A 27,160-nucleotide genomic window follows, 5' to 3' on the forward strand; every position below is an offset into this window, starting at 1 on the left:
CTACCCTCCAGCAGATCGACACTCCCACCCAACTTGGTGTCATCTGCAAACTTACTGAGGGTGCACTCAATCCCCTCATCCAGATCATCGATAAAGATATTAAACAAGGCTGGCCCCAAAACAGAGCCCTGGGGAACACCGCTTGTGACTGGCTGCCAACTGGACTTAACTCCATTTACAACTACTCTCTGGGCTCGGCCACCCAACCAGTTTTTTACCCAGCAAAGACTACGCCCGTCCAAGCCATCAGCTGCCAGCTTCCCAAGGAGAATGCTATGGGAGACTGTGTCAAAAGCTTTGCTAAAGTCCAAGTAAATGACATCCACAGCCTTTCCATCATCTACCAGGCAGGTCACCAGGTCATAAAAGGAGATCAGGTTGGTCAAGCAGGACCTGCCTTTCAGTACCAGAGCCCTCACGAGGTTTGGTCCAGCAGCTGCACAGGACTGCCTGGCCTGTGCAAACTGTTACCATGGCTTTCATGTAGGAATTTAGGCTACAGGCAGATATGGTGTACTTGAAAACCCTGAGGTCATCTGTGGACAAACTAACTTTGTAGGTGCTCATTATCATCTCTACGGGAACAGCTTCTTGCTCTGCTTTTGCTGAAAATTTCTTAGGAATCCTTGTCTCTTCTAATGGCAGAGCTGTACTCTTACTGGGTAAAAAATGTCTTACTACAGAACAGCTTTGCTGTTACTTTCATTCTGGATAATCTAAAATTAACATTAAGAACAGGGATTTTCCAATAAAAAAACTGCCTGATAGAATTTTATACACAAGAGAAGCATAAATTTAGAATCTAAAATATAAGTTAGTTCTAACTTATAACAGCTTCCTACATAGTGTGCTCTACTGAATAAAAATTGTTCACTTACCTTAATGAAAACAATTGAACTAATAGGACTGCATTTTTCTCAGTGTTTACTTATTTGAAATTTAATAAAATGGCTCTTTCCCCATCTGATTTGTTAATATCCTCACTGTGCTCTCTCAAATAATTACATCCTCAAGTAAGAGGCTCCTGTTATTTATCTTTCATTACACTTATTTTTCTAGCTAGGAAGCCTGCTGACCTCTTTTCCTCATTACTTCTCCTATCTGAAAGCACCTTTTATTTTATCAATAGAATGTTGTTGTAATTTTTAAGCTCTAGGAGAAAAAAAAAAAAAACTAAGAAAGGATCTTCTCATTATGACCTAGAAGATGCTGAGCTGTGTTTTACAAAGCAATAGCATATAACAAGGTACACTGGCAATATGGCAATAGCACATGGCTCCTCTGTCAGAATTCACTTGGCTGTACTGGCAAACTGGGCATTAATGCTTTAATCCCTTCAAACGTGACTGCATACAGCTAAATACAACCCTACTTTTAAATTACTGTCCTTATACAACAACTAACTTGATGGCATGACTTTCACAGACAGAGGTTGACAAAGTAGTTCAACAAATATTAGCTTTAATCATTACAAATATTTTCAGTGCAAACCATAAGAAAGCACAGTTTGTTTCCAAGCTTCCTATCCAGCATCCCTGACTTCCTACCCAGAATGAGGAAAGGGATCATCCAAAATTGCCCAGCCAGGCCTATATCCATCCCAGTATTGTTAATTACTGCCCTAAAAACTTGCTTTGTTATTGATAAACTGATCCATTATGAAACATAAAAAGATACCTGGAAAGAAGAAAACCAGGAAAACCATGGGCCTTTCCCACTAAGTGGCATGTTTTCCCTATCATCCTATCCCATTTCCTTGGCTTGAACACAGTCTAGTTGATTGCAAACTCTTCAAGTCTGATTTACGTTTGCTTTTAGGAACATTTTACATGACAATAAACATGTCTGTATTCCTTATATCTGTGATGTAGAACCCATCACACATTTTCCTAGTACAAGTGGGCTTTTTTGGAGAAAAGTTCTTAACATTTGTCTCCATAAGAACTAGAGTAACTCTGGCACATGGTATCACATTACAGAACGCATCCTCATCGTCATCTCTCCTGAAGAAGCTATACCAGGAACCCTTCCTGTGAAGATCAGATTGTGTCTCAACGTTCAGGACCATCAGATCTGAAATGTCAATTAATGGCATTTTGACTGAGACAAGAAAAAGCAATTCTTGTTGAGAAAGGGGAACAGATAAAAACAAGACCATTTTGAAGGAGTGCTGAAAAAATACTCAGTTTGGAATCTACATTGCAAATATCTTCAGATGTTTTGACAGCTCACCAGGTAATCTTTACCTTTCAGTCAGAGCACAGTTTCTTGAGTCAACTCTCACAAGATCAGTGTTAGCAGTGGTTTAAGGGAGAACCTACTTTAAATAACTAGGGAGAAAAAGAGAAAAAGACAAAGCTAAAGAAGTCTAATGTCCGCTGATCTGAACCTGGACTTTTTTCTTACAGATGTCTTGCCACAGTGTTTTGAGGTGAATGTGCAAACTGTGCAAGTTGCTTTTAAAAAAGCTGTGCTGTTTCTTTAAAACCTGTTGTCTTCTGCATAAAGATTGTCTAAGCCTGTTATTATGAGGCTCCACACTTCTTTTATGTATCCTGAACAAGATTCACTCAGTTCACGTCTGTAGCTTTTCCTCTCCAAAAGCCAAACTGTCAGTCTCAGGCAAGCATCCAAAATCTAGTTGTTGTTTTCCTTCTTACAGATCATTTTCTGGGAGAGAGAGATGTGACCAGTCCAGTCGTGCTCCCCATGAGGCTCTCAGGCTGCCACAAGACTCCAGTGCATTGCCTCATTTCTCTCAACAAGATGCGATGTAGCAAATAAACAAGACTAATTCTGTAATCGAAATGTAGTGGGGATATTTAAGAAGGCACAAAGAAAATTGTCAGAGGCCTACTGGACATCTTTCCTTGATTTTCATTACAGAGGCAAGCTTAATAGGAATTAGGCTCTTAACTGTCCACCACGTTAACAAGTTTGAGTAAGATGCATGAAGGGAAAACGTTTCTTCTACTATTGCTCTATTTTTGTTCAGCTGTGCCAAGAAGAGTTTTCATATATATGAGCAGAACTGGTTCAAAATAGAGACAAGCTGCTGATTCGGTGAGCCAGATGCTGCCATTTCTGCATTTTCACTTCTCACAGGAGCGGCAGAGACCTCCGCGGTACCCACCTGCAGCCACTCCATCCTGCACAGCCCTGGGAATGCACCGGCCTTTGTTCCACAGTCCAGCAACCAGGAATTTTACAGCAACCACATTAACTCCAGTCTCCTTGAAATTCATTACAGAGTAGTAACATTTTAAAATTTTAAAGAAGTTTGGGGTTTTTTCACATGCATTATGCCGTTAACGGCAAAAACTTCACAAATGTGAGTAGCTGAAGCAAAAAGGAAGCCAGCTCTGAAGTAGAAAACTCTCTAATGGGGTTAGACTAAATAAAATTGTACCAGACTGTTGTATAATTGTCTGGGTTTGGAAGACTCTCAGCCAATTTAGTTTAGAAAAGACATCAAAGGTGGGGAGACATTTACTATACTTCAAAAACCCTCAGCAACTGAAAGAGTAACAGGACCAAAGGTACATATGATGAAATGATTCAGCACTTCTGTGACTTTATTGACTATATTTTAAGCCAAAGAGAAGTATTAGGTAATATAATCTGACCAACTACATAATACAGACCACACCGCTTCAAACAAAATGCCTCTGCCCAGATCCCAACAGCATATGAATGGCTAATAAGGGTCTTCCAGAAAGGTATCTGGTCTGCATTTGAAAACCAGAGAGAGAAGGGGTTGGACCGTATTTGCATTTGATTTTCCTGGTTAACAGTGCAAGTATCATCAGCCAACAATGCATTTGTGCTCATGGTCATCAGGGCAAAATAAACACCACAAACAAATGCATAATTATACCTTCACCCCCCACCCTCCACAGTGGCCTGGCTGTAGACAGCAGAAGGGATTTCACGTAGACCACAGAAGAGGAAGGCCCAGGCCCAAGGGAGGGTGCAGCAGTCTGCCGCTCCCTGCACGCTTAAACACTCGCACACTTGTACAATACACAAGTTTCTGCCGGTTTCTTCAACCCAATGCATTCCAGCATATTTAGTAAAGGCGCTACATAAGCTGGTGAGAAAACAAAAATAATAGGAAGACAATAATAGAAGAGATCAGAAATATGGTTAGAAAGAAAAGCTGAAACTCCGAAGCATTTCACTGGATAGTCAATCCAGAGAGGAGAAAAGCAAAAACAGATGTAAGGCAAAGAGTTGCACACAAATAGTTCATTTACATCTGCATACTTCCCAAAACTGGGAATATAATCTAAAACTAAGGCTAGGCTAAGCTAAAGACTCCCATTTAAAATAAGACTGCAGACTCAAGAGCACAAATTTCTACAGTTGTTTGGGGTTGGTTTTTTTCCAAAAAGGCAAAGTGTGGTGTGGGATTTGGTGGGGGGAGAAGGTAAAAGGGAAAGGGTCTGATTGTCCCAATTATGACACTGTATCAAAAGGTGAAAATAATTATTGGTAACATCCAAGACAGCCCAACAACCCCAGGGTCCCATTGTACCAGGCACTAGACAGAGTCAGATTTCACCTCCACTCAAATAAATTGCCAATGAAAGAACACATTAAAAACACATCACTACAGTGGTGGCTATCAGTACAAAGCTGCTTCTTGAAAGGTAAAATATGACCACTGTGATGTCTGAAGTCATTCCAAAAATGAAGGGAAATGCCACTAGTAAGGTAAGTGGTTATTTTATTTCAGAAAATGAAAGGGTTCTCCTTTCTAAAAGAGGAAGCAGAAACGAAAGACTTTTTTTAACCTGAACAGAGGTGCTCCAGAGTCAGAATGAATGCCTGCCAGAAACTGGTCTGACCTCAACGATTTGGACCACATCCACAGAGCTATACTTACTAAGAATATGTTGTTGTACTGATGGTTAAATTGAACAAGAAGATCAATAGTACCTGAGAAGGTGATAAAGGGAGAATGATCCATTGAATGGTGAGCTGATTGGCCTTCATTGCAAGAGGGAAGAGCACATCCCATTTGCTTTCATTCTCCATACCTAAACTGCTTTGCTACAGAGGATACTCGAAAAAGCTGGTCATAGAACAAAGCACAACAGGGGCTCTGAGGGCCAGCGCAACAGGTCAGCAGCTCTGCTCATCTTTGCAGAGATCACAGATTACTGCTTCTGTTCTTCAGGATCAAACAAGGATTAAAATCACATTAGTGAGAACTGTCTGCATGCTCCAGACTGAAACACCAATTCCCAGTGTAAAGCCATTGCTATGAACTCATACAGCTACAGGACGTCTGAATGGGTAGCTATAAACATGCTCACACTTGGAACCCAGAATTATTTGGGACTTAATCAAGGCAAGGACTAATAGGGAAAAAACCCAAGGACTGTTCTTTGTAACAGCATTTATATCTTTTGAGAAAACAAATGGAGTAGAATAGGAGCACAGACAAAGTCAAATGTTTGATGTTTGCAATCCACAAGTGAGACACTATTTCATTGTAAATAAGAGCTAATGTTAATGGTGTTACTCTTGTAACTCTTACTAGGAAGGTAAGTATTCAGCTGTTGTATAGATTTTATCCTTTTCAAGCCCTCCTCTTCTTCCATCACTCTTTTCTTGATAGGACATTGAAGCTTGTAGCTCTAGCTTAAGGGGAGCCTTCAGCAGCCATAGGATCCCACTGACATATGTGGTGCTTCACATACACACCAAATTTTCTTTCTTTCATACATCTGCGAGACACGGCAATCATTTCTTGTGTAACATACATATACATTTAAACATAGGATTAACTTAAGGGCTATGGAAAATTCAGTGAGAAGTGAAAACTTCAAAACTGATGCATCTCTTAATTATTCCAGGTGTTCCAACAGTTTCACTATTTAGCAGTGTAATGACAAAGATATACAAATAGGGAAAATACTTTTAAATTTGGTGCAGTAGAATACAATGATAACAATGCAAAACATGACTCCTTATAACCATGTAATCACTGAAGAAAATATTTTTAGGGTTACACTTGTAACAAAAATTACTGTTATAATGTCACATTGTATCATTTTTGTTAAGCAATGTTAGAAAGCAGCTAGAATAATCCACTGATACATAATTAAAAGCAACTCTCAATCACCTATGAAAATGAAACATAACTGAAATACACATTAAACCTGTAAAAATAATTCTTCTTTAAGTGGCTTACTGAGTAATACTTCATAAACATTGCTTTTTATAATTACACAGACTATGTAGCAACAAAGTGGTCCCTTAGAAAGTAATCATTATTACAGAGTCCTGTCCTGCAAGAAACCTCAAACTTCAAAATTAAACTTCATTCCATTACCAAGAAAAAAAAAAAATCAGCCTTGGAGTTTTTCACAAAAATATTCCAGAAGATTCATATCAGGGTGACTGGAGCATTTTATTTAGGCATTTCAAACAAGCATCCTACTAGTATACTTATAAAGATTCTGTATAATTGAACTACCAAGAAATGCCTCCTTCAGCTAGTGTAATGCAGTCTTCACTCTGGAACAATATGAATTCAGGAGTTTAACCTCTACAGGGCAAATCTTTACTCTCACATGCTTAAAACCAATTTGTGCCATGTCTTGTACATATTGGAATATAAAGTTGTAAACTTTTACAAGACACTATAAAACAAGTTCTGGAGTGCTGCTTTATTTGACTTCCCTTCTTGGAAGAGAGACAAGCTGTTTCGGCTGAGCTAAAAAACACAACGACTATCCAATGGCATAAGATAGATACGATCAGTGATGGAACTGGGCAAATGGGATCAAAGGCTTCTAAACCTTCCAAGAGGAAAAAAGGACATGTTTTTTGGTGGGGTTTTGACTGGTAGATAGGTTTCTAGAATTGCTCAAAATGTAATCACCAAGCCATTTCCATTACCACACAAAGGACTTTCTCAAAATGTCTTTTTCTCATTTTTCCCTGTAAGAAGGGATTAAAGCTAATACATATTTTTAATCAAGTTTTATCAGTCTTTCAAATTATACAATTTCCTAGAGCAGCTCCCTGAAATACATATTTTCATATCTCCAAATTAATACTGTTTTAAAATGTTAATTCAGGAAAATGCACTGCTGGTGTTGGTTTCACTCCATTTCAGGACGAAAACAAGTATCAAAAGATCATAATTTCAAACAAGCCAATAACAATTTACTGAATAACCCTAGCGATTCTTCTCTATCTCTAGGACAGTATCCTACACATTGTAGACTAATTTACTCTGTTTAGAAAACTCACATTTTATAATGCAGCATGTTATCCAAATAAATCCCACTACCATATCTATATTACAGATCTTCCCCTCTTTCAAATCTTTAACCATTAGATACTTAGATAATATATATGAAGGGATAAATATATTTCAACCTGTCCTGGTTTCGGCTGGGATGGAGTTAATTTTCTTCCCAGTAGCCGGCATAGTGCTGTGGTTAGGATTTAGTATGAGAAGAATGTTGATAACACACTGATGTTTTAGTTGTTGCTAAGTACTGCTTACACTAGTCAAGGATTTTGCAACTTCTCATGCGCTGCCAGCGAGAAGCTGGGAGGGGGCACAGCCATGATAGTTGATCCAAAGTGACCAAAGGGCTATTCCATACCATATGACATCATGCTCAGCATATAAGCTGGGGGGAGTTGGCCAGGGAGCAGCGATTGCTGCTTGGGGACTGGCTGGGTATCGGTTGGTGGGTGGTGAGCAACTGCATCAGGCATCACTTGCTTTGTATATTATTATTTTTACTACTATTATTATTATTATTATTACTAGTACTACTATTTGACTTTATTTCAATTATTAAATTGTTCTTATCTCAACCCATGAGTTTTCTCACTTTTACCCTTCCAATTCTCTCCCCCATCCCACCAGGGCAGGGGGAGTGAGTGAGCAGGTGTGTGGTGCTTAGTTGCTGGGTGGGGTTAAACCACGATACAACCCTGGCCCAAGCAGCAAGCCAGTATCATCACTCAAAATCTTACCGTTATCTCTACTAAATCGGCTTTTGAAGTTCTGAAAGTAAATAAATAGATATGTTTACAGCTATTAACTAAAAAATAAGAATCTGAATATACTTACTCCATTTCTTCTATTGTAGTAGGAGAAAGAAGTGTTGAACTTGTTACAGAAAAAGTATCAGAAGTAAATGATTTCTCAAAAAACTCAGTGCACATCTTCACGCACTTGTGAGAAGTGTAAAAGAAACAACTGATGAGCAAAACCAGTTGGCAATGGAAGAGAGTCTTGACAAGCATGAATAAAACAGAGTGGAAACACAAAACTCAGAAGGGATACCGTATTCTCCAGATGTAAATCAGACAGGAAAAACAAATGGTGTGAAAGATGAAAGAAGAGCTGACTGCAGAATCACACAGCAGTTGAGGCTGGAAGGCACCTCTGGAGATCATCCAGTCCCAACCCCTGCTCAGAGCAGGCTCAGCTAGAACAGGTTGCCCAGGGCCATGTACATTCAGGTTCTGCATATCTCCAACAACGGAGATTCCATCATATCTCTGGGCAACCTGTTCTAGTGTCTGACTACCCTCACACTGTAAAAAAAAAAAAAAAAAAGAACCAAACAACTTTCTTCTTCTGTTTCAGTTTATGCCCACTGCCTCTTGTCCTGTCACTGATTATCCCTGAGAAGAGTCTGGCTCTGTCTCCTTTACACCTTTCCATGAGGTATTTACATACACAGATACAATCCCCCAAACCTTCTCTTCTCCAAGCTGAACGGTCCCAGCTCGCTCAGCCTCTCCTCATTCAACAGGTGCTCCAAACCCTTAATCATTCTGGTGGCCCGTCGCTGGACTCACTCCAGTACATCCGTGTCTCTTGAACTGGGGAGCCCAGACCTAGACACAGCCCTCCAGATGCTGCCTCACCAGCCTGGATAATGAGGAAAGACTATCTCCCTCGATGAGCTGGCAATGCTCTGCCTAGCAGCAGCCTCCTGTTGGCCTCCTTTGCTGCAAGGGCACATTGCTGGCTCATGGTCAACTTGATATCCACCAGCACCCCCTGAGCCTTTTCTGCAAAGCTGCTGTCTAGCCCAGCCCTTCAGCCTGTACTGATACACAGGGTTAGGTGCAAGACAAGGACGAGTATCTTCCCCAGCCTCTGTAACATCTTGTCACAGAACAGTTCTAGCAGAACGCCTGTGTGCAAATGACCAAGACATTCACAGCTCCCTATATATCTATATATAGGCATGCATGCATGTGCATTTATATGATTTCATACATATGCACACACATACAGAGATTAGCTGTAGATAAGTGTATATGTAAAAACATATACACAAAAAATATTTAAGGGTTGCAAATAATTCAATTTATCAGCTAGAGAGAAAGTTCAGTTTGTTTCTCATGAAAGTCCTCATGAAGTTCAACAAGGCCAAGCGCAAGGTCCTGCACGTGGGGCAGGGCAATCCCAAGCACAAATACAGGCTGGGCAGAGAATGGATTGAGAGCAGCCCTGAGGAGAAGGACTTGGGGGTGTTGGTTGATAAGAAGCTCAACATGGCCCAGCAATGTGCGCTTGCAGCCCAAAAAGCCAACCATATCCTGGGCTGCATCAAAAGAAGCACGACCAGCAGGTTGAGGGAGGTGATTCTCTGGAACAGGCTGCCCAGAGAAGTTGTGGATGCCCCATCCCTGGAAGCGCTCAAGATCAGACTGGAAGGGGCTTTGAGCAACCTGGTCTAGTGGAAGGTGTCCCTGCCCATGGCAGAGGGGGTGGAACTAGATGATCTTTAAGGTCCCTTCCAACCCAAACCATTCTATGATTCTATGATATTAAGTAGGTTAGTAAAGACTGAGGAATTTCTAGGAGACCAGCCCCTGCTCAGTGAATGGATGACCAGATGACCTGATAACCATCAGTTTACAGTACCGGCAAACACAAACTAGAAGAACAAATCATATGAATTACTGGGATCTAAACAAAAGCATAGGCAAACCAAAAGCAGTTCTTTTTCATTTGCAAAAAAACATTCACCTCCTACCAGAAGTCACCAACAAAGATGATAGTATTTGAATGTCTAGTGCTGTAAGATTGTGCTCCAAAACCAAAACTGATGAGTTTGTTTCCATCAAGGCTATTACTATGGCTCAGTATGTTGCTTTGAATATGAAGATTCAGCAGCTATTCTCTCTATTTTTTCATCTTGGGATCTTTAATATGTTTGCAATCTAATTTTAATTTGTTATAGAAAAAGAAGAATGAACTTTCTTCTCAAAGCTAAATTGAACTTGTCTCTTGTGCAGGTACCATGAAGTATAAAAAAAGCAAGAGAAACAGCTGCTACGATTAATAAAAGCCTTTTTAAAATAAGGCAGACAATGAATTCTTTCCATTGGTTTACTGTGTCTCAAGGCTGTGTTTTTTCAACAAAAATAATTAACTATAGAATACGTGCACAAGCAGAATTTTGGGGTTTTAACAACTAAAAAACTCTCTGCAGTATATTGCCCGAGTAAGCAAATAGCTAAGCATGCAAGTCAAGAGCAGAGTATGCACAGTTCATAGGAAGCTGGTGTCCTTAGCAATGACAGCAAGTGCAGCAACAGTGTGTTTAGCTAAGAGGAGGTTGGGTGGCTTCATTTTTGACCAGAATGCTATCACAAATCAAGATGACTACAAAAACTACAAAGCTGGTCAGACACAGGTTTCAAAAATATATCAGGATGCTTAACTCTTCCTGGAAGTATCTGAAGCGTGGGGTGGATGCATGCTGTAATGCACCCCAAAATCCCACTCTGAAAATGATCCAGCCTGGGCCCTGGCTGGAGCACATCAGGACTCCCTTTCAGCTCACATGCTCAGTATTCTGCAGAAACCAAACTGTGAAGAGGGTCATTTGCACCCCTAGGGATCACACCTCAATTTGAGTCAGGGTGTCTATCAGTTTAGAGATAATAATTTTGCCTCTCTGTCCCAGCTGTAAGATGGGGGTAATAGTCTTTATATTATCTCACAAGATATGGGACTACTTGCATATCTTCCAAGATAAGCATGTCAAATCTCACACAGGATGGACCAGATGCTTTGATACCAAAATGCCATACATTTATCTAATTGCATATATCTAATTGCTTAATGCTACTAGAGACATCCTTCAGATATTGTACAGCCCTCTGAATGCAGCGATAACAAATGAGAGCCCTGAATGAAGCTATGCTCTGTTTATGCCTAGTTCTGATACAGCTACTACCACTTCACATCTGGGAAAGGTAACTCAGCCAGCCTGCCAAGGGAGAACGGTCCAGCCTGGCTACAGTCGCCAGCTCCTTGCTGCAAGGTTTTCTGTGGCTCCCAATAGACCCTGATCTTCCATCTCTTGCCCCAGCCACACAGGCAGTTTCTCAGTCTCTCTCCAGGGAAGAGCTCTTCCCTGCACCTGCCCCTCTCTCTGTGATTTCCCCTTTGCTCCCACCAGGTATATTTTGTCCACGTCCCCCCAGCTAACTAAACTTCTGGGCCTCAACTCTTTCCTTCCCAAACACGATGGGGAGAACAACCAGTTCAGCTAATTGGCATTACCTAATAGCATGCTCTGTCCAGCAGAGAAAGATCTGAAAGAACTGGTAATTGATGCAATGCTATCATCGCCTGTCAACTGCAACAGAAACCAAATACCTCCCTGCTATTTTCATTTTTGTCAGACAGCATCATTCAACCAATCATCTACTGCTTTTTGCTTTTTAACTCTGGGGGAAGGAAAACAGCAGCAAATAGAACTGACCCAGATGAATTTAAATGCTCAAGTTAACACTGCTAACTAGGATGAAAGGAATTGTTGCAAAGGTTTTCTTCTTTTGAGGAAAACATTGATAATCAAGATTAGCTCCTGCAAAACAGAGTCATTTAAGTTTTTTTATAAAAAGGCAAAGATGCTGTAGCTAAGCAACCTGGCTCTTCCTTAAACTGAAAGTTGGTTTTCATAGCATCTTGTTTATCACTGAAAGCTCTGACAAACCTCCACCTTATTTTATGTAATCATGTCTGGTGGAGTGCCAGATTAGATCTGGTGTACTGTCGTAAAGGGACTTTTCCCATGAATGCAGATGATGCAAAGTTATTTTTAAAATAGCATCTGAAATGTTCTTTGTGTCTACTGCATGGTCTTCAAATACCCTGAGTTGTGTGAGCAGCCATCAGTCTGAGAGAATAGATATGCCTTTCTGCTTCTGGATCCAAGAAGCACTGGCTATGTTTTCTTTATCTGTGTACTGAACCAAGCCTGCTCCCCTTTCTGTCTTAGATTGCCCCTTTAGCCAAGGATTTGATATAGCATTTAATATTTGTATTCTACCACTACAGATCTTGTTTTCTTCTCAGAGGAAATAGATCCTGACATACACTCTCTACCCTGGTTTGGGTACTTCTCTTGCCCTATCTTGGATGCAATCTCTGGCTCTAAGGATGACGATTATTTCCAAATGAAAAGTTAACTATATTCCATAAACCCTGTTCACTCAGACTGAATCACCAACAGCTTGCTTTTCAGATTTTTCTCATTCTGACTGCATTTTTCCTAAGGACAGGACAGAAAATACATGCAAGTAATATGTACTGCTTATGATACCAATGATACTGGATATGACCCACTGGGTTATGACTTTGGATGCTAATTTCTTGTCATGCTTCCCCTCCCACAGACTACGTGCATTAATAGCCTTTTCCCAGTTTGACAAGGGCACTGGAAAGCATGCTTGAAAAACCTGGAAAGCACTGGGGTTTTTCCTCTCTCCCAACTCAGTCCCCATTACAATTTCATTTTTAATCAGTCCCCACCTCCCCCCTTTTTTAGCTGGTTGTCTGTAACACTACATACAGTATAATAAAATATGATGGTCCCAAATGTTTTGCTAAACAACAGAAAAAAAGATTTTGGCTGTACTGTGCATTTGTTTTCCCTTCTAATTGGTTTTGTGTTTGTCCAGAATAAATACACACACAGTAGGCCTATGCATCTTTCTACAAACACAGATATACACACACTATATACAGACAGCAATGCAGCTTTTTTGTTTACTCTGCGCCTCTCATTCCCTCTAGATATTTTTGCACGCTGTCATTTGTGGAATACTGTTGAAACCCAAAGGGATGTCAGCTGAGCCTGCCTTGTATTGCAAGCTGTTGGCAGTCTCATTAAGGATGGGGGAACAGCGTGGAGCCTGCTGCCGTTTTTCACAGACTGATGCTGCTGGTTGGAAGCGTTCGGCCGAGCTCAACGGGCTATGCCGGCTGATTTCTTCAGATGCTCCTCAGCCTTGATTTTATTGTTGGTGTCTCAACAAGGACTCTAAAGTTGTTACTAAAAGTGCCAGCAGCTGCTGCCAGCACATATGGGGAAGGAATCTGATATATTAAAAGAAAAATCTTAAAAGGTTTCAGACATGGTAAAAATGCATGTTTTCTTACCCCCATAACCAGCCTTGCCTGTACAATGAAATTACTTTGGATTTGTTATTGGGTAACTATATTTTTTCTATGTTTGTTAATTTCAGAATTATCTGCATAATTTTGTTCTCTACCCAATTCATTTGAATTATTTCTAACCCTGCAGATATTACCCGGCTTATCTGTTGCAGCCCCACAGAATACAAATCTCTTGCCCATGTATTTTTTCGGAGAAACTGTTCCCTATTTGGGTGTCAAAGTAGAGGGCAGGAAGGAGAATGTAGCACGCTCTGCTTCACCAGGAGTTGTCCCTTCTTCCCCTAGGTCAAGAAAGGACACCTGGCCATCAGCCTCTTTTTGGCTGATACAATTAAAAAAAGAGGGAAAAACCCCCCTGCAACTGAAATAGACTTTAGCCACTGCTGCAGTTTGGCTTTCCTGTGTAAAGCCTCACCTAAATTCCTGCCTCACTAGACTGGGCAATTTCCAGTCATCCTGAGGTTGAAGGGGGGCACTCTTGTTTCCCAGTTCATCTAGGCTGATATGAAATCAGGGATATATGGGTCCTGTGCACAAAAGAGAACAAATCAGGAAAAAAATATGACAATATATTAGGAATTTAGGTAGTCAATTTAAAAATGGTGAATCTAAAGTTCCCAGCGCTTGCTTTTGTTTTGTATTCAACTTGAGGGCACCATGCATAAAGCAAGACATTTAGGAGTCACCAATCCACCTCCTGAGGAACACCAAAATCTAAGGACAGATGGCAGTTAGAAGAGGAATAGTATGTCTAAGCACTTTGTATATCTGAGTCATAATATTCTTTAATTCCCCAACTACGTACTATTTTTCTTTCAAGCAAGGACTAGCACTACAACTAGTCCATCACATAATCAGGTTACTCTTGATGACCTTCCAAAGCCAAATCCCAATGTCACAGTTAGCATCATCTCCTAGTGATTCTGTGGCAGAGCACATGAAGGCAATTCACTACTTTCAACAACAATCTCTCTATTTTCTGGTAGAAGTTGCATTCCATCCATTCCTTCCTTTTTTCTGTCTAGCACATAGACACCACTGTTGTACCATATGCTTACATTCATTGTAATGCACATCCATCTCCCTCCTTTCAATTTATTTTTATTTAGAAGATAAACACTTCCAGACAACACAGAAAGTAGGAAAATTTGTCTGTGATGTGTCTAGTATATTTTAGCCACTATAAAATTAACTGAAATATAAGACAAAGTAAAGAAGCACTTTAGTAACCCATAAGTTCTTCTCTTTTCTCCTCTTGTCCACTCCCTAAGCCACGCCCTTCCCCTTCTCTGTCACTTGCTATATTTTCACAGTGTTAGGGAAGAGGGGAGTTGTATCTCTGAAATACTGATGTTTATGCCTTAGATTTAATGGCACCGGTAGCCTGGCCACATAGCATGGGCTATGCAGTAAACAGACTTTCAGAGACAAATCAGAAATTCACTATGGCAAAGGCTTACCAAACGGTCTGCAGAAAGGCTATGCGGCACTAAATGCTCAAGTCACCTAACAAAACTAAAGAGAGGAAGGAGGTTCTAACTTAAGCTAACTAGGGTCTAACTGGGGCTGTTTAGTCTGGAGAAGAGGAGGCTGAGGGGAGACCTTATCGCTCTCTACAACTACCTGAAAGGAGGTTGTAGTGAGGTGGGTGTTGGTCTCTTCTCCCAAGTAGTTAGCGATAGGACGAGAGGAAATGGGCTCAAGCTGCGCCAGGGGAGGTTTAGACTAGATATTAGGAAAAATTTCTTCATGGAAAAGGTAGTCAAGCATTGGAACAGGCTGCCCAGAGAGGTGGTGGAGTCACCATCTCTGGAAGTGTTCAAAAAGTGGGTAGATGTGGCACTTTGTGACATGGTTTAGTGGGCATGGTGGTGTTGGGTTGATGATTGGACTGATGATCTTAGAGGTCCTTTCCAGTCTTAATGATTCGTAGTTTTTACTTTCATTATAAATAATCCAGACACCAAGCCAGGAAACATGAAATTATTACTCTACCCTTAATTGGTTTAGTGGTGGACTTGGTAATGTTAGGTTAATGGTTGGACTGGATGATCTTAAAGGTCTTTTGCAACCTAAACGATGCTATGATTCTAAGCAGAACTGGAAATCCAGAGATCTCTGTTCTCTTCCTTACTCTGCTGGAGACAGACTTTGTAACCTGGGGCAGAGCATTCCAGTGTCAGCAGGTATTTCTGTATCTGCCTCTAAGAAGATAAAAGAGAGGACGGGGAATATAATTTCATTTAGCATTTATAAGGCAAACTGTGTGGAAAGCATTGTTGCACAACTGTGTAATTTACCCTTATTCCACAGGGTAGATTCCAATGAAACGAAGTGTGAAAAGCAGCATATGGGACCTGTTTGTAAAGAAGTCCCCATCAGAGTGAACTCTCCTAAAGTGGCGACCATAGGGTAAAAGGAGAGAAAGCTTCTCTATAGTTTGTTCCCAGCAACTCCCCATCCCCAGGGTTACTGTTATTAAGCAAGGGGTCTCATCCTCTTCAGCCGCAATAAGGAAAGGCACTCCCTGCTTGCTAGTTTCATTTTGGGGGAGGTTTGTATTACCTATATATCCTTCTCTTAGCCATGAGAGCCTTGTTGATTTAACTCTAGTAAGTGCCATGGAGAAGGAAGAACAGCTGACAGGTTTTTGTTCTACATACAAGTTGAAAAGCCATTCGTGAAGTGTCATTCATCTCCTTACCCATGTTATTGACACCTGAAGGTGTGAACATGAGCCACTCTCATATATACAGCATCACTCATTAAAGAACTTCTGCCCTAGAATGTATATTTTATCAGAGGAACTCACTTATGGACTACAGCATTGCAGTAGGCTTACTAAAACAAAAACATGCAACTGTCCAGCATGAAAAATAAAACATCCTTTGTAACATCAGCAAACGTAGTGCTTCCTATTGCCAAAACAGCACAAAGCAGCTCTAGCTTTATACTGATATATATCAGGTTGGACTCAACAGAAGCAAAAGTGCTGTATAAAAAAAAAGATTATTGTAAACTATGTAGAGCAGTCTTTGTTAGCTCTAAAGAACAAGGAAACCACTACACAGGATAAGCAGGGACAGAAAAAAAAAGTGAGTGTGGTAAATAAAAGCTCTGCAAAGAAACTTACTTGAGCACAGCCAGCTTTACAACACCACACCCCACAATCCCAACATGAAGAACTGATCTGTAACATACATTTTAAGTAAAAGAAATGTTATTCTCTCTTTCAGCAGGTAGGAAATGCGCACCACCATCTCAGCAGGAGCATGAAGCCCAGAATGCCAAGAACCCAGTCCTGGCTCAAAGCTGGTGGAGACACTGTCTCTGCATCAGTGCTCCAGGAAAGCCACCTCAGTTTTTCATGCACAGTAAGAGATCAAATCACAGAGGTAAGATTTTCGAGCTTGCCCACTGAGACACTAAAGACTGTGGAATTAAAATGTTTTCTGCAAGTCATAGAAAACCTTCTGTAACCCTTAAGGTAGTCTTCCATGCGGAGTTTCATTCTGCACTCAGTTTCTTAAATGACACTCCACTTGCCTCATGTGCAATAATAAAATGGAAGGTAGATTTTATTGAATCTCATATTCATGAAGAAAACCCCTATTCATAATCAGAGTGAATTCTACAGAGAAATAAAAACTACTTTTTACTCCCATGAAAATGAATTGTGAAGAGTGAAAAAGAAATCCTTTTATTTCCCCCCCTTCTCCAACAAATTCTTCCAGAGAGAGTAGCTTTTTGCATTGTTCTCTACAGGACACACTCTTAAGGACTTAGATTTGGAAGGGAAGTGTAATTGTGGAATTATATCCAGTTTGGTTTGTCTCAGATTCTGTTTTCCTATATAGTAAGAATACAGAGCGTGGTTCAGAGCCCATTACAGCAAACAATGGGCTCTGAATCAGACCAAAGGTGTGTTAAAGCCCACCATTGATCTTTCTTCATTTTCTCCAGTTTACTTTTGCCTTGTTTTTTCTTAGTCTTCTCACAGGGGTTTTTTTTTTTTCACTTTTCTTCTTGGTTGCAGGAAGAAAGAAGTAACTTACAATCCCACCCCTCTGCTGACAATTCTGCTCATAAGACATTAGGAAAAGGAGGAGCACTTGCCAAAATATATAATCACATTCAGGATAACTAGCATATATTAAAAATCAAGGTTTACCAGATCTCATGGGAAACAATATTTTATTCTAGGAAGAAACACAAAAATTAAAAAAGTGTTCCCTTGAATTCAGAAGTCAAAAAGTACCTGACAAAGAGGGAAAAAAAAAAAAAAAAAAAAAAATCTTTTTTCCCATTTCCAGAAATATTTCATTTAAAATTAGTCTTTATCAAAGGCTACTTGATTTCTCATTTCAAGTTTATTTTAAGAAAGAAAAATTCAAGTGAAAATTATCAAAAAGGATATTTACAAAAATTCTGAGTTTTTCTTGCTCAACAATGTTAGTAGATGAATTCATCAAAACCAACTCTTTTCCTAAATTTAGATTTGGTTTTGATAAATTGCCATTTTATAACAAATTAGGCAAACATCTCCTGACTTCTGGTAGACAAGCATCAACTTTCCCTACATTTTAATTGTCCTTTCTGAAAGCACAGAAGTGTATGAGGTGCCTACTCTCACAGAAAACAAATGGGTGCCTTTGAAAACAACGTCATATGCCATAATAAAAAGAAAAATCATTGAATGTATTTTGTTTTAAAGTTTCACTGAACAAATATGACTGGCCAGACTGAATGATCTACAATATGCCGACAGACGGAGCCAGACACAGACCTTCAGAAGAAAGGGGAAGCAGGAAGGAGCTGAACAGAAACATTTAGTCAGCTCTGTCAAAATGTTGGCATTTCTATTAAGAAAGAATTACAGTATCCAATTCTGCCTGTTATTCTTTATCAGTCTACCAAAAGACCATGTTTTTCTGAATAATTGTTATTAGCATTTGAGATACTTCTACCATATTTTGCAAGGCTGTCCAGTCAAAAGTGACACTGACATTAAAAGCCTATTTTGATTTTGAGCGTAAAATAATTGACTTGCTAGCAGAACTTCATAGACCATTTTACTAGTAATACTCTTTTTCCCTATAGCTGTTACTTCTGCACAATAACTTCGCTTCTGTTTTATTTAACGCCAATATTCCTGAAATGCAGGCGCTCCTGAAACTCACACATAACGCCTTGCGCAGAAAGATTTTTTTTTCAGCCTACAAACCACATTTAAAGTCTATGAAATAGATAGCATTTATACTACAGAAAATTATTCATAGTGGAAAGACTTGTTATTGAAGTGTAGCTCAGTCCTTTAAGGACAGACATACCTCAGAATTGTTGAGATGACACCTGTGCGTCCCCGAGAACCACCCCTCACTCGAACACTGGTCAATGTCCACCTTCTGCAGATTGATGTCGACTTTGACAACACCTCTGAAAATAGAGAAAAAGAACCTTGAACACAGCGACTACACAAATAAGTTAAACTTCTTTATGATGCTGTAGCCTGCAAAGCGGAACTACATCTTTCTTCTAAATATGGAATTTGATGGAATGTCTAAAAACTGAGAATTTTTGCGTTCCCAAAGCCACGATCGCAGAGACGCATTCTTATATTAGACCTTACTGAGATGTATTACAAGAGCTCAGTAAATCTAATGCACTAAGTGTAAGGCAGCAGGTAAGAATAAGGTCATACACTCAAACAATTTAATGCCCTTCACATTTTACAGTGCAGCAAAGAACTCAAATAAATACAATGAACAACCTGCTCTACTTTTGCCGAGGCCAGCAACCTCCCTTGCCAACCGTGAGTACAGTACCAGGCACCACACCTCATCCCCATGACTGGCGACAATGACATCCTCCCCTTTGCTCCAGGGAACGCTATTTGCCAAAACAACTGGCAAAAGCCTTTTTCCGTACTCTCCCCAGAGACGCCCCAACCTCCATTGACTTCAGGCCTCAGTGCCCTCCTCCAGCAGGCACCCAAAGCCCTCTCTCCCCATCTCTGCCAGCCGGCCCTGGTATAACACCTGATACAACATCAGAAGGGCAGCGCCAGCCAGGAGTAGGCCACTGACGTCTGTGAAACCAAAACAAATGTTCCCTACACACAGAGGTCCTCAAGGACTGTCTGAACTGTATTAGTCCTATGCCAAGAACACTCAAGTTTTCATCATCAACAACTTACCTCAGAATTTTTTTGAATGAAAAACTAACAACCTGATTTGAAAGCCAATGCTCTATTTTATAAGTGACTCGCTAATTACCAGAAGAAAAAAAAGACGTAAGACTGTAGTTGCTTATCTTAAAAAAAGCCTTCAAAAATTTCCTTATTCTCTCTAAAATAACATCCAGAATGGCTTTAGACGTAGAACATTCGTAGCATCATCTTGTGATAGCATGTACCTGTGACTGCTCCGCTGCTGTCCAGACTTAGCAAAAATGTCAGTAACTAACTTCTGGTACTTAGATCATTACATGGATCACTCATAATCGATGAGTGCTCTGTACTGATTTCTTAAAGCTAGGGTACCGCCTCTTCTAAGTCAACTGTTTCAGCCACTTCAGACAAAAGTTTTGATCTGCATGACTACAAACACCATCACTCTTTCAGGCTGTGGACTACCAAGGGCACGGCCCGACCTTTATCTCAAGAATACCTCACTCACCTCAAAGCGTGTTTCCTCTTTTAGTTAAAGCTCAGTATATATAAATAAGAACTCTAATAATAAAAGAGCTACAGAGTCATATATATATATATATATATATATATAAGGCCACTTATGAACAACATCAGAACAGGCCTAAGAGATGAACTTGATCAAAACCAGGACAATACTGCTCCCTCATATCTGGCCCCAGTACAACCAAGTGCAAAGCATCCACAACAGCTACATTTGGACACTCAACTTCAGACATGCTATATAGCCAGAGAAACACAAGCGTGTCATTTAGGTGATCTGAAGAAGACTGCATTAGGAAGTTACATAGGATAACTAGTAGGAAGTTAGACAGTACAGGTGCACTTCATCCCCTTCCATCTCCTGCCTAGAATCTAAATATCTGACACTAGGCACACTTCGAAATTACCCGAAATGTTTAAGTGCTGGCTCTAGCAGGCTCAACTTGAAATAGCACACACCATACTTCTAGAATATTCAGAAATATTTTTAGTTTACAGCTTTATGCCTTCCTACTCTTGTTTTGGACAACAGCTTCTTCAGACTGCTAAAACTACACTTCCACCCCAATGAACTGTTTCTTCCATGTTCTCGGTGACCAAGGGAAAAACTACCATACTGTGCAGACTAACTCTTTGTAAGATGTTGGTGTTAGTGGATTACAAGCTTATCTTAACCTCATAACAAGGTATCTGTCTCAGTTGCTCACAGAGTAGAGGTAACCAATTCCTCATCTGGTCACAGGCAGATCCCACCAGGCAGGTTTCTAATATTTTCTGGACCTTTCTGAGCATTAATGTGCTATCTGGGGACCAGACCTGCTCTGCAAGGGAATAATCTCACTGTGGCTGCACACAGGCATGAAGTAGGCAGCAGGACCAGGACCAACACTGCTCCTTGCTCTCCTAGTTCACATTATACACCAGACACTTTGGCAAGGCAGTCTCAATCATTCTGACTACTCTAAAGAATCAGTTTACACAGCAGGAAAAACAGTGATTCATCCTTATTAGGACTGCAACAGAGTCACCTGGGAGACTAAGCCCCTTAGGGAAGTAGGTCTTTATTTCCTTTACATGGAAAGCTTTTCCCTTGTGTACATTTTGTTTTTAACTGGTAGAAGAGGAAATTTCCCTTTCCCTCTACAAACACTTCTGCGAGAAGAGAGGTACAGATCGAAAATTAACAGTAAACTGATCACTGCTAGGAGGAGAAACACCTTAAGAGTTTGCTGTGTGGTATAATGAGCAGGCCCTGTAGAAGCACAGAGTCAGTACAAAGGGATATAAAAATTTTCAAAAGAAAACTTACCTAGAGGATACCTGTGAGAAAGACAACACATACAAGCCAGAGGAATTAGGAACAGTAAGCATGCTGAGCAAGCATTTGAATACAGCCTTGTACCAGACATGCTGCAATTTGAAGAATTAGTGGCACGTTCTAGTGGGCTAAGAGGCAGAAAGCAGGATAGCATCCTAATGCTCAGAGCCACATACTGGAAAGAAAGGAAAGGTACTTCTGGATTTTTCACCTCAGAATTGATTAAATAACTTGTATCCTTTGAAAGCTCTTTGATACAATTATTTTGGTGAAAATAGATGTGAAAATCATAGATTCATACAGCAGCTGTCATTGGAAGAAACCTCTTGTGATCATCCAGTCCAACCACTTGCTCAAAGCAGGCTCAGTTCAGTTGGGTTTTTTAATACCTCCAATAATGGAGACTTCACCACATCTGGGAAACCCAATCTAGTGTCTGACCACCCTCACAGTGTCAAAGAAACGTTTTCTGATGTTTAAATGAAATTTCTTGTATTTCAATTTGTGCCTCTTACACTTTCTGTCCTTTCACTGACTACCCCTGAGCAGAGTCTGGCTCTGTCTCCTTTACACTTTTCCATCAGGCATTTACACACGTGTAAGATTCCCCTGGAGCCTTTTCTTCTCCAGGCTGAACAGTCCCGGCTCGCTCAGCCCTTCTTGTCTGTCAAATGCTCCAATCTTTAATCATCTATGTGACCCTTCACTAGGCTCACTCCAGTGCATCCATGTCTCTTGTACTGGGGAGCCCAGAAGTGGACACAGAGTGATCTGTACACAGAAAGCTATTGAGCTGGTTAAACGCTATTTCCCCTTCATAAACCCATGCTAACTACTCCCAATCGCATTCTTCTCCTTCATGTGTTTCAGAAGTGGTTTTCAGGAAGATTTGCTTCATCACCTTCCCAGGGACTGATGTGAGGCTGACCAGCCTGTAGTTCTTGGAAGACATCAATACCTTGGCCTTTTCCATGTCCTCTGTCACAAAGTCCACTGCCCCAATCAGCAGCAGATCCACATTCTCCCTTGTCCAATTTTCCTGCCAGTGTACTTACTTCTTGCCACCATTCATGCCCTTCAACAGATTCAGCCCCATATGGGCTTTGGTTTCCCTAACTCCACCCATGAAATAGGTTTCCCTAACGCACCCTCAGACCATGTCTCCATATTCCTCCCAGTTTAACTGACCCCACTTCCACCTCTTGTGCACTTTCATTTTATGCTTGACTTTTGTCAGGAGCTCCCTGTTAAGCTGTGCAAGCCTGAAAATTATCTAATTTCAAAATATTTTCACAATACTTTTTCAGAAACACTACAGAATTCTTCAATTTGAAGCTGAATGCATTTTCCCTTTGCTTCTCTTGTGTTAAAGCTTTTCTTACAAGAATGTTTGCCTTTCTGAACTCAATACAAATATTTCTACCTACAGTCTTCTCCTGTCTGCAGCTCTTCTGCAGCACAGCCTGAACTTCTGATATGATTAAGTTGTTCTGCTTTTTCTCAGAGCTTTACAAATTTCTGGGGTGAAGATCTACAGGAAAGAAAAACAGTGCAGTCCAGAAGCAGGCATATAAAAAAACCAATCTCTCCTGACAGTTACAGTCTACCATAGGCTTTCCATTTTTTCCCCCCATGGTGCATATTATTCTTTTTTCAGTAGACCTCTGCAATATATGTTTGTGCTTCATGGTAACATCACAGTTCTGCTGAGGTAGTAACAGGGTCTGCAACTACTTGAGGATATAATGCCTTCAAAAGAAAAGTTTCTTTAAGCATACACGTGGCAGTCACAGAAAGCATCATGATGGTACAAGACTTCTACTGCATTCATTTGGGATGCTTTGCCATTTTAAAACACCATCTCAGACTTGTACCCGCCATTATTACACATACAGTACACCAAAATGTACATGATATATTTCTGAAATTCATCTGTGATTAATACAGTAGCTGGCACAGCCTGGTTAGCCACCCACATTTTCAGTTATTTTTGATTCAGCATTCAGAAAATGGAACGTATGGAAGAACACATCCAACTACCTGTAAGCGTTATATTTATTGAACTAACTGGGAATAATTGCAGCTCTGCTATCTTGATATAACTGATCAAGAGAAATATCAGTTGTGTAAGAGTAGACGCAGCTTGTCAGTATAACACATTCACCCATACTGACAATGCTCCCTGACTGAACCCAAGCCACAGTGATAAGTTAGTAACAATATTACTGGTAATTGTGGACCATCTGGCAAGTAAGTATATTTTGTTAATCTCCTTATAACAATAAATATTTGTTTTCTGCCACAATTTCACAGTCCTTACACAAAAAAAGATACTTAAGGATTTGTGTTGGTTTTGGCTGGGACAGAGTTAATTTTCTTCAGAGTAGCTAGTATGGGGCTATGTTTTGGGTTTGTACTGAAAATGGTGTTGATAATACAGGGATGTTTTAGTTACTGCTGAGCAGTGCTTACAGACAGTGAAGGCCTTTTCTGCTTCTCACACCACCCCACCAGTGAGTAGGCCTGGGGTCCACAAGAAGTTGGGACAGCTGACCCAAAATGACCAAAGGGATATTCCACACCATATGATGTCATGCTCAGCATATAAAGCTGGGGGAAGAAGGAGGGGACATTCAGAGGCATGGCATTTTGTCTTCCCAAGCAACCATTACCCATGATGGAGCCCTGCTTTCCTGGAGATGGCTGAACACCTGCCTGCCGATGGGAAGTAGTGAATTAATTCCTTGTTTTGCTTTGCTTGCGTGCGTGGCTTTTGCTTTACCTATTAAACTGTCTTTATGTCAACCCACGAGTTTTCTCACTTTTACCCTTCCGATTCTCTCCCGCATCCCATTGTGGGGGGAGTGAGCAAGCAGCTGTGTGGTGCTTAGTTGCCTGCCGGGTTAAAGCACAATACACACATTCGTGTTTAACAGGAAGAATTAGTTCAATTGTACATAATAGATAACCACTGAAGAACGATGTCATCAAGGATTTTCTGTCAGGTCAGAGGTTTGATTTAAGAGGCTTTCACGTCTGTCTTAATTTCCAGTACCACTGTTTGTTGGCATGCTGTTTGCCTTGAAATCTGTGCCAGAAATTGATTTAAGCTTATTTTCCCAACCTACTAGCTATCTTGATAGTTTCAGTAGTTATAATATTTCATTGTAACAACATGTTGTAAAACCTATACCTACAGAAGAATTTTTTTGTCTGTACTGTTACATCATAAAAAAGCAGCAGGAGCATGTTCTCTTTCTCCCAGCCAGCTTAAGCCAGAGCTGCACACAATAATAGCCTGCCAACATTTAAACGGTGATAAACAATATCTTTGTCCTCTAGATCTTCAGAAGCTTTTTGGCACAGAGGTCATCACAGCTCAGCTAAACAGGTATTCAAAGCTTGTCTTCTAAGTTTGTACATTTATTTTTGTACCTATAAGCATTGCAAGCAGCCATAATTAAGGTGTAAGGCATGGTTATCACATGCTGAAGCAGACATCATCCCCCAAATCTAAATGCCTGCCTAGATTCTTGCTGCCATATTCACTCACCCCTACATGCTGTCCTTCATAAGTCCTCCTTACCACAAAACAAGGAGATAAGAAAAACAAATTCTCTACAGCCATCCCAAATCTGCAAATGCCCACACCTCTAGATAAATGCATGCTGTAATTAGAATAGCAAATGTTTTCAGGGGAGATACCTTTTCTGACCATTCTCATTTTGGAGGTTGACACTTTCAAGAATATTAATTTTCAAACAGTACACACTACCTGACACCTGAGGCTCCTTCAATGTACCATCAACCGAGCATCCAAAAATAATCCTGGTGTCAAATCCACAAGTGACTTTCAGCCGTAAGTCTTCCTGGTAGTCAACAGCTTCTGCAGGTTCAAGTTGCTTTTGAAAGTTAAGATTTAGGATCCTGCATCACTTAGATGTTTTTTCAAAACTACTACCTTTGCATATCCAGCCAGATTCACAAAAGGCTACTGTTACATACAATATAATTTTGATCTGGTCACGCAGTTACCAGTAATTTCTTACTAACAGAACAGAGACAGACTTACCTAATTCCTCAGCCATAGAATGACTACTGCTTTTCTGCACACATTTTTACAGAAGAACCAACTTTCACTAAAAATAAACTTAACTGAAGAGTAAGGTATAGCAGTGTGGGCACATGAATTGGGATTCACCTGCAAAGAAAACCCCTCTAGGCCATTTGGAACAGTACTACAAGGGTGGAATCCTTAAAGCTGAATCCTCTGTTGTGTGAAGAATCATTTCGGATTTAAATCTGCCTTGAAATTTATGGCATGCAGTGCTGCCTCTCTGGGGATTCCCTGCAGTTTAGTCAGAGAGGTTCCTAGATACTTTGAGGGGTGGCGATATTTTTTCTGCTTGAGGATGTTTAAGTTGCTGCTAGCATCTTAACTCTGTCACAAAGCATCACCTTGTATAGGAACATTGAGGTGTCAGCAATGGTGGGGTACCACTTACATTAGATTCTTTTAATGCTCCCATTACTATCCATAGGGTCAAAGAGACAGGTGGGAAAAAAGGGTCTCAAGGAACAGTATATAAAGTGATAGAAGAAAAAAGAGGTTAGGAACAAGAAAAGCTTTTGAATTAGAAGGATCCAACACAGGAGAGATGGCCTCAGCCTAACTATACCAAATCTTCTGACACTGAAGATTTATTTGAGGGTAATAAGGGAACTTTAAAACTGAAAAGTAAGTGGAAGCCAACATTAAAAAAAAAGGAAAATGGAGAGGCATAAACCTGGGCAAAGAACATACAAAACTACAAGAATGTAAGACAAAACCAAAAGACATTTTAGAAGCAACATGTTAAAAGCATAGGCTCTACTAATTAAAAACCTTTCAACTACCTCAGAAAAAGGAAGCCTGAAATAGAATCTATAAGGCCACAGACAACCAAGATATAAAAGTTGCTCAGAGTAGAGACAGCCTTTGCAGAAGACAAATTATTTTCATCACTGCAGGCTTCAGAGCCAGGAAGGCTCCAGCCTCCAATCCACTCTTAAGAGTATTACTGTGACAAAAGTCAGCTTTCACATGCAAGGATGTTAACAAGCTGGGCACCACAACTATCCCTGCTTTGTTCAACACATTCACAGATGACGACAAATGGGTGACCAGTGACAAAGTTTGCAGTTGATAGAAATACTTAGTATTACCCACAACTAAATCTGACACAGAGATGAATGAACACTTTCCAATTTTTTTTTTTTAATCATCAGAATCTGGGATCTCCCAATGAATTTAGATTCGTGAAGCAAGTTTAAAAACAGAAAAGATTTTTTTTTTCTCCTAACAGTTCATAATTATATTATGGAACCCAATGCCAAACTACATTGCAGAAGACAAAAATGGGTTAAAAAGTTAATTAGAATCATGGAGGTCAGTTTAATCCATACTTACTATTAACACTCATTCAGATAAAGTCTGAAAAACATTTTTTTTTATTGCTTATTATTTGTAAATGGGATATAACCAAGATAAGAGAATTCAGCACTTCCACTGCTCTTACATTTTCCCTAAGTATGCATCAGAAGCTGCTTTTGGACACAGGGCTAGGTAAGCCTTGCATCTCACCTAACACAGCAATGCTTTTGTACTTACCTTTAGGAACATTTCTCTACCTCAGCC

The 27,160-nt window shown here is 40.2% G+C and overlaps 1 protein-coding gene across 1 annotated transcript in view; it reads right to left on the reverse strand.

The window, feature by feature from the left end:
• The window catches only part of GPR158 (G protein-coupled receptor 158), a 217,075-nt gene that overhangs the window by 183,026 nt on the left and 6,889 nt on the right, over positions 1-27,160 (reverse strand). The window contains exon 2 of the mRNA XM_075706145.1: positions 18,805-18,910. Within this exon, the coding sequence (XP_075562260.1) occupies positions 18,805-18,910 (106 nt within the window). The remainder of the gene's footprint in view (positions 1-18,804; positions 18,911-27,160) is intronic.

This window comes from Pelecanus crispus, chromosome 2, assembly GCF_030463565.1.
Source record: "Pelecanus crispus isolate bPelCri1 chromosome 2, bPelCri1.pri, whole genome shotgun sequence".
Lineage (NCBI taxonomy): Eukaryota > Metazoa > Chordata > Aves > Pelecaniformes > Pelecanidae > Pelecanus > Pelecanus crispus.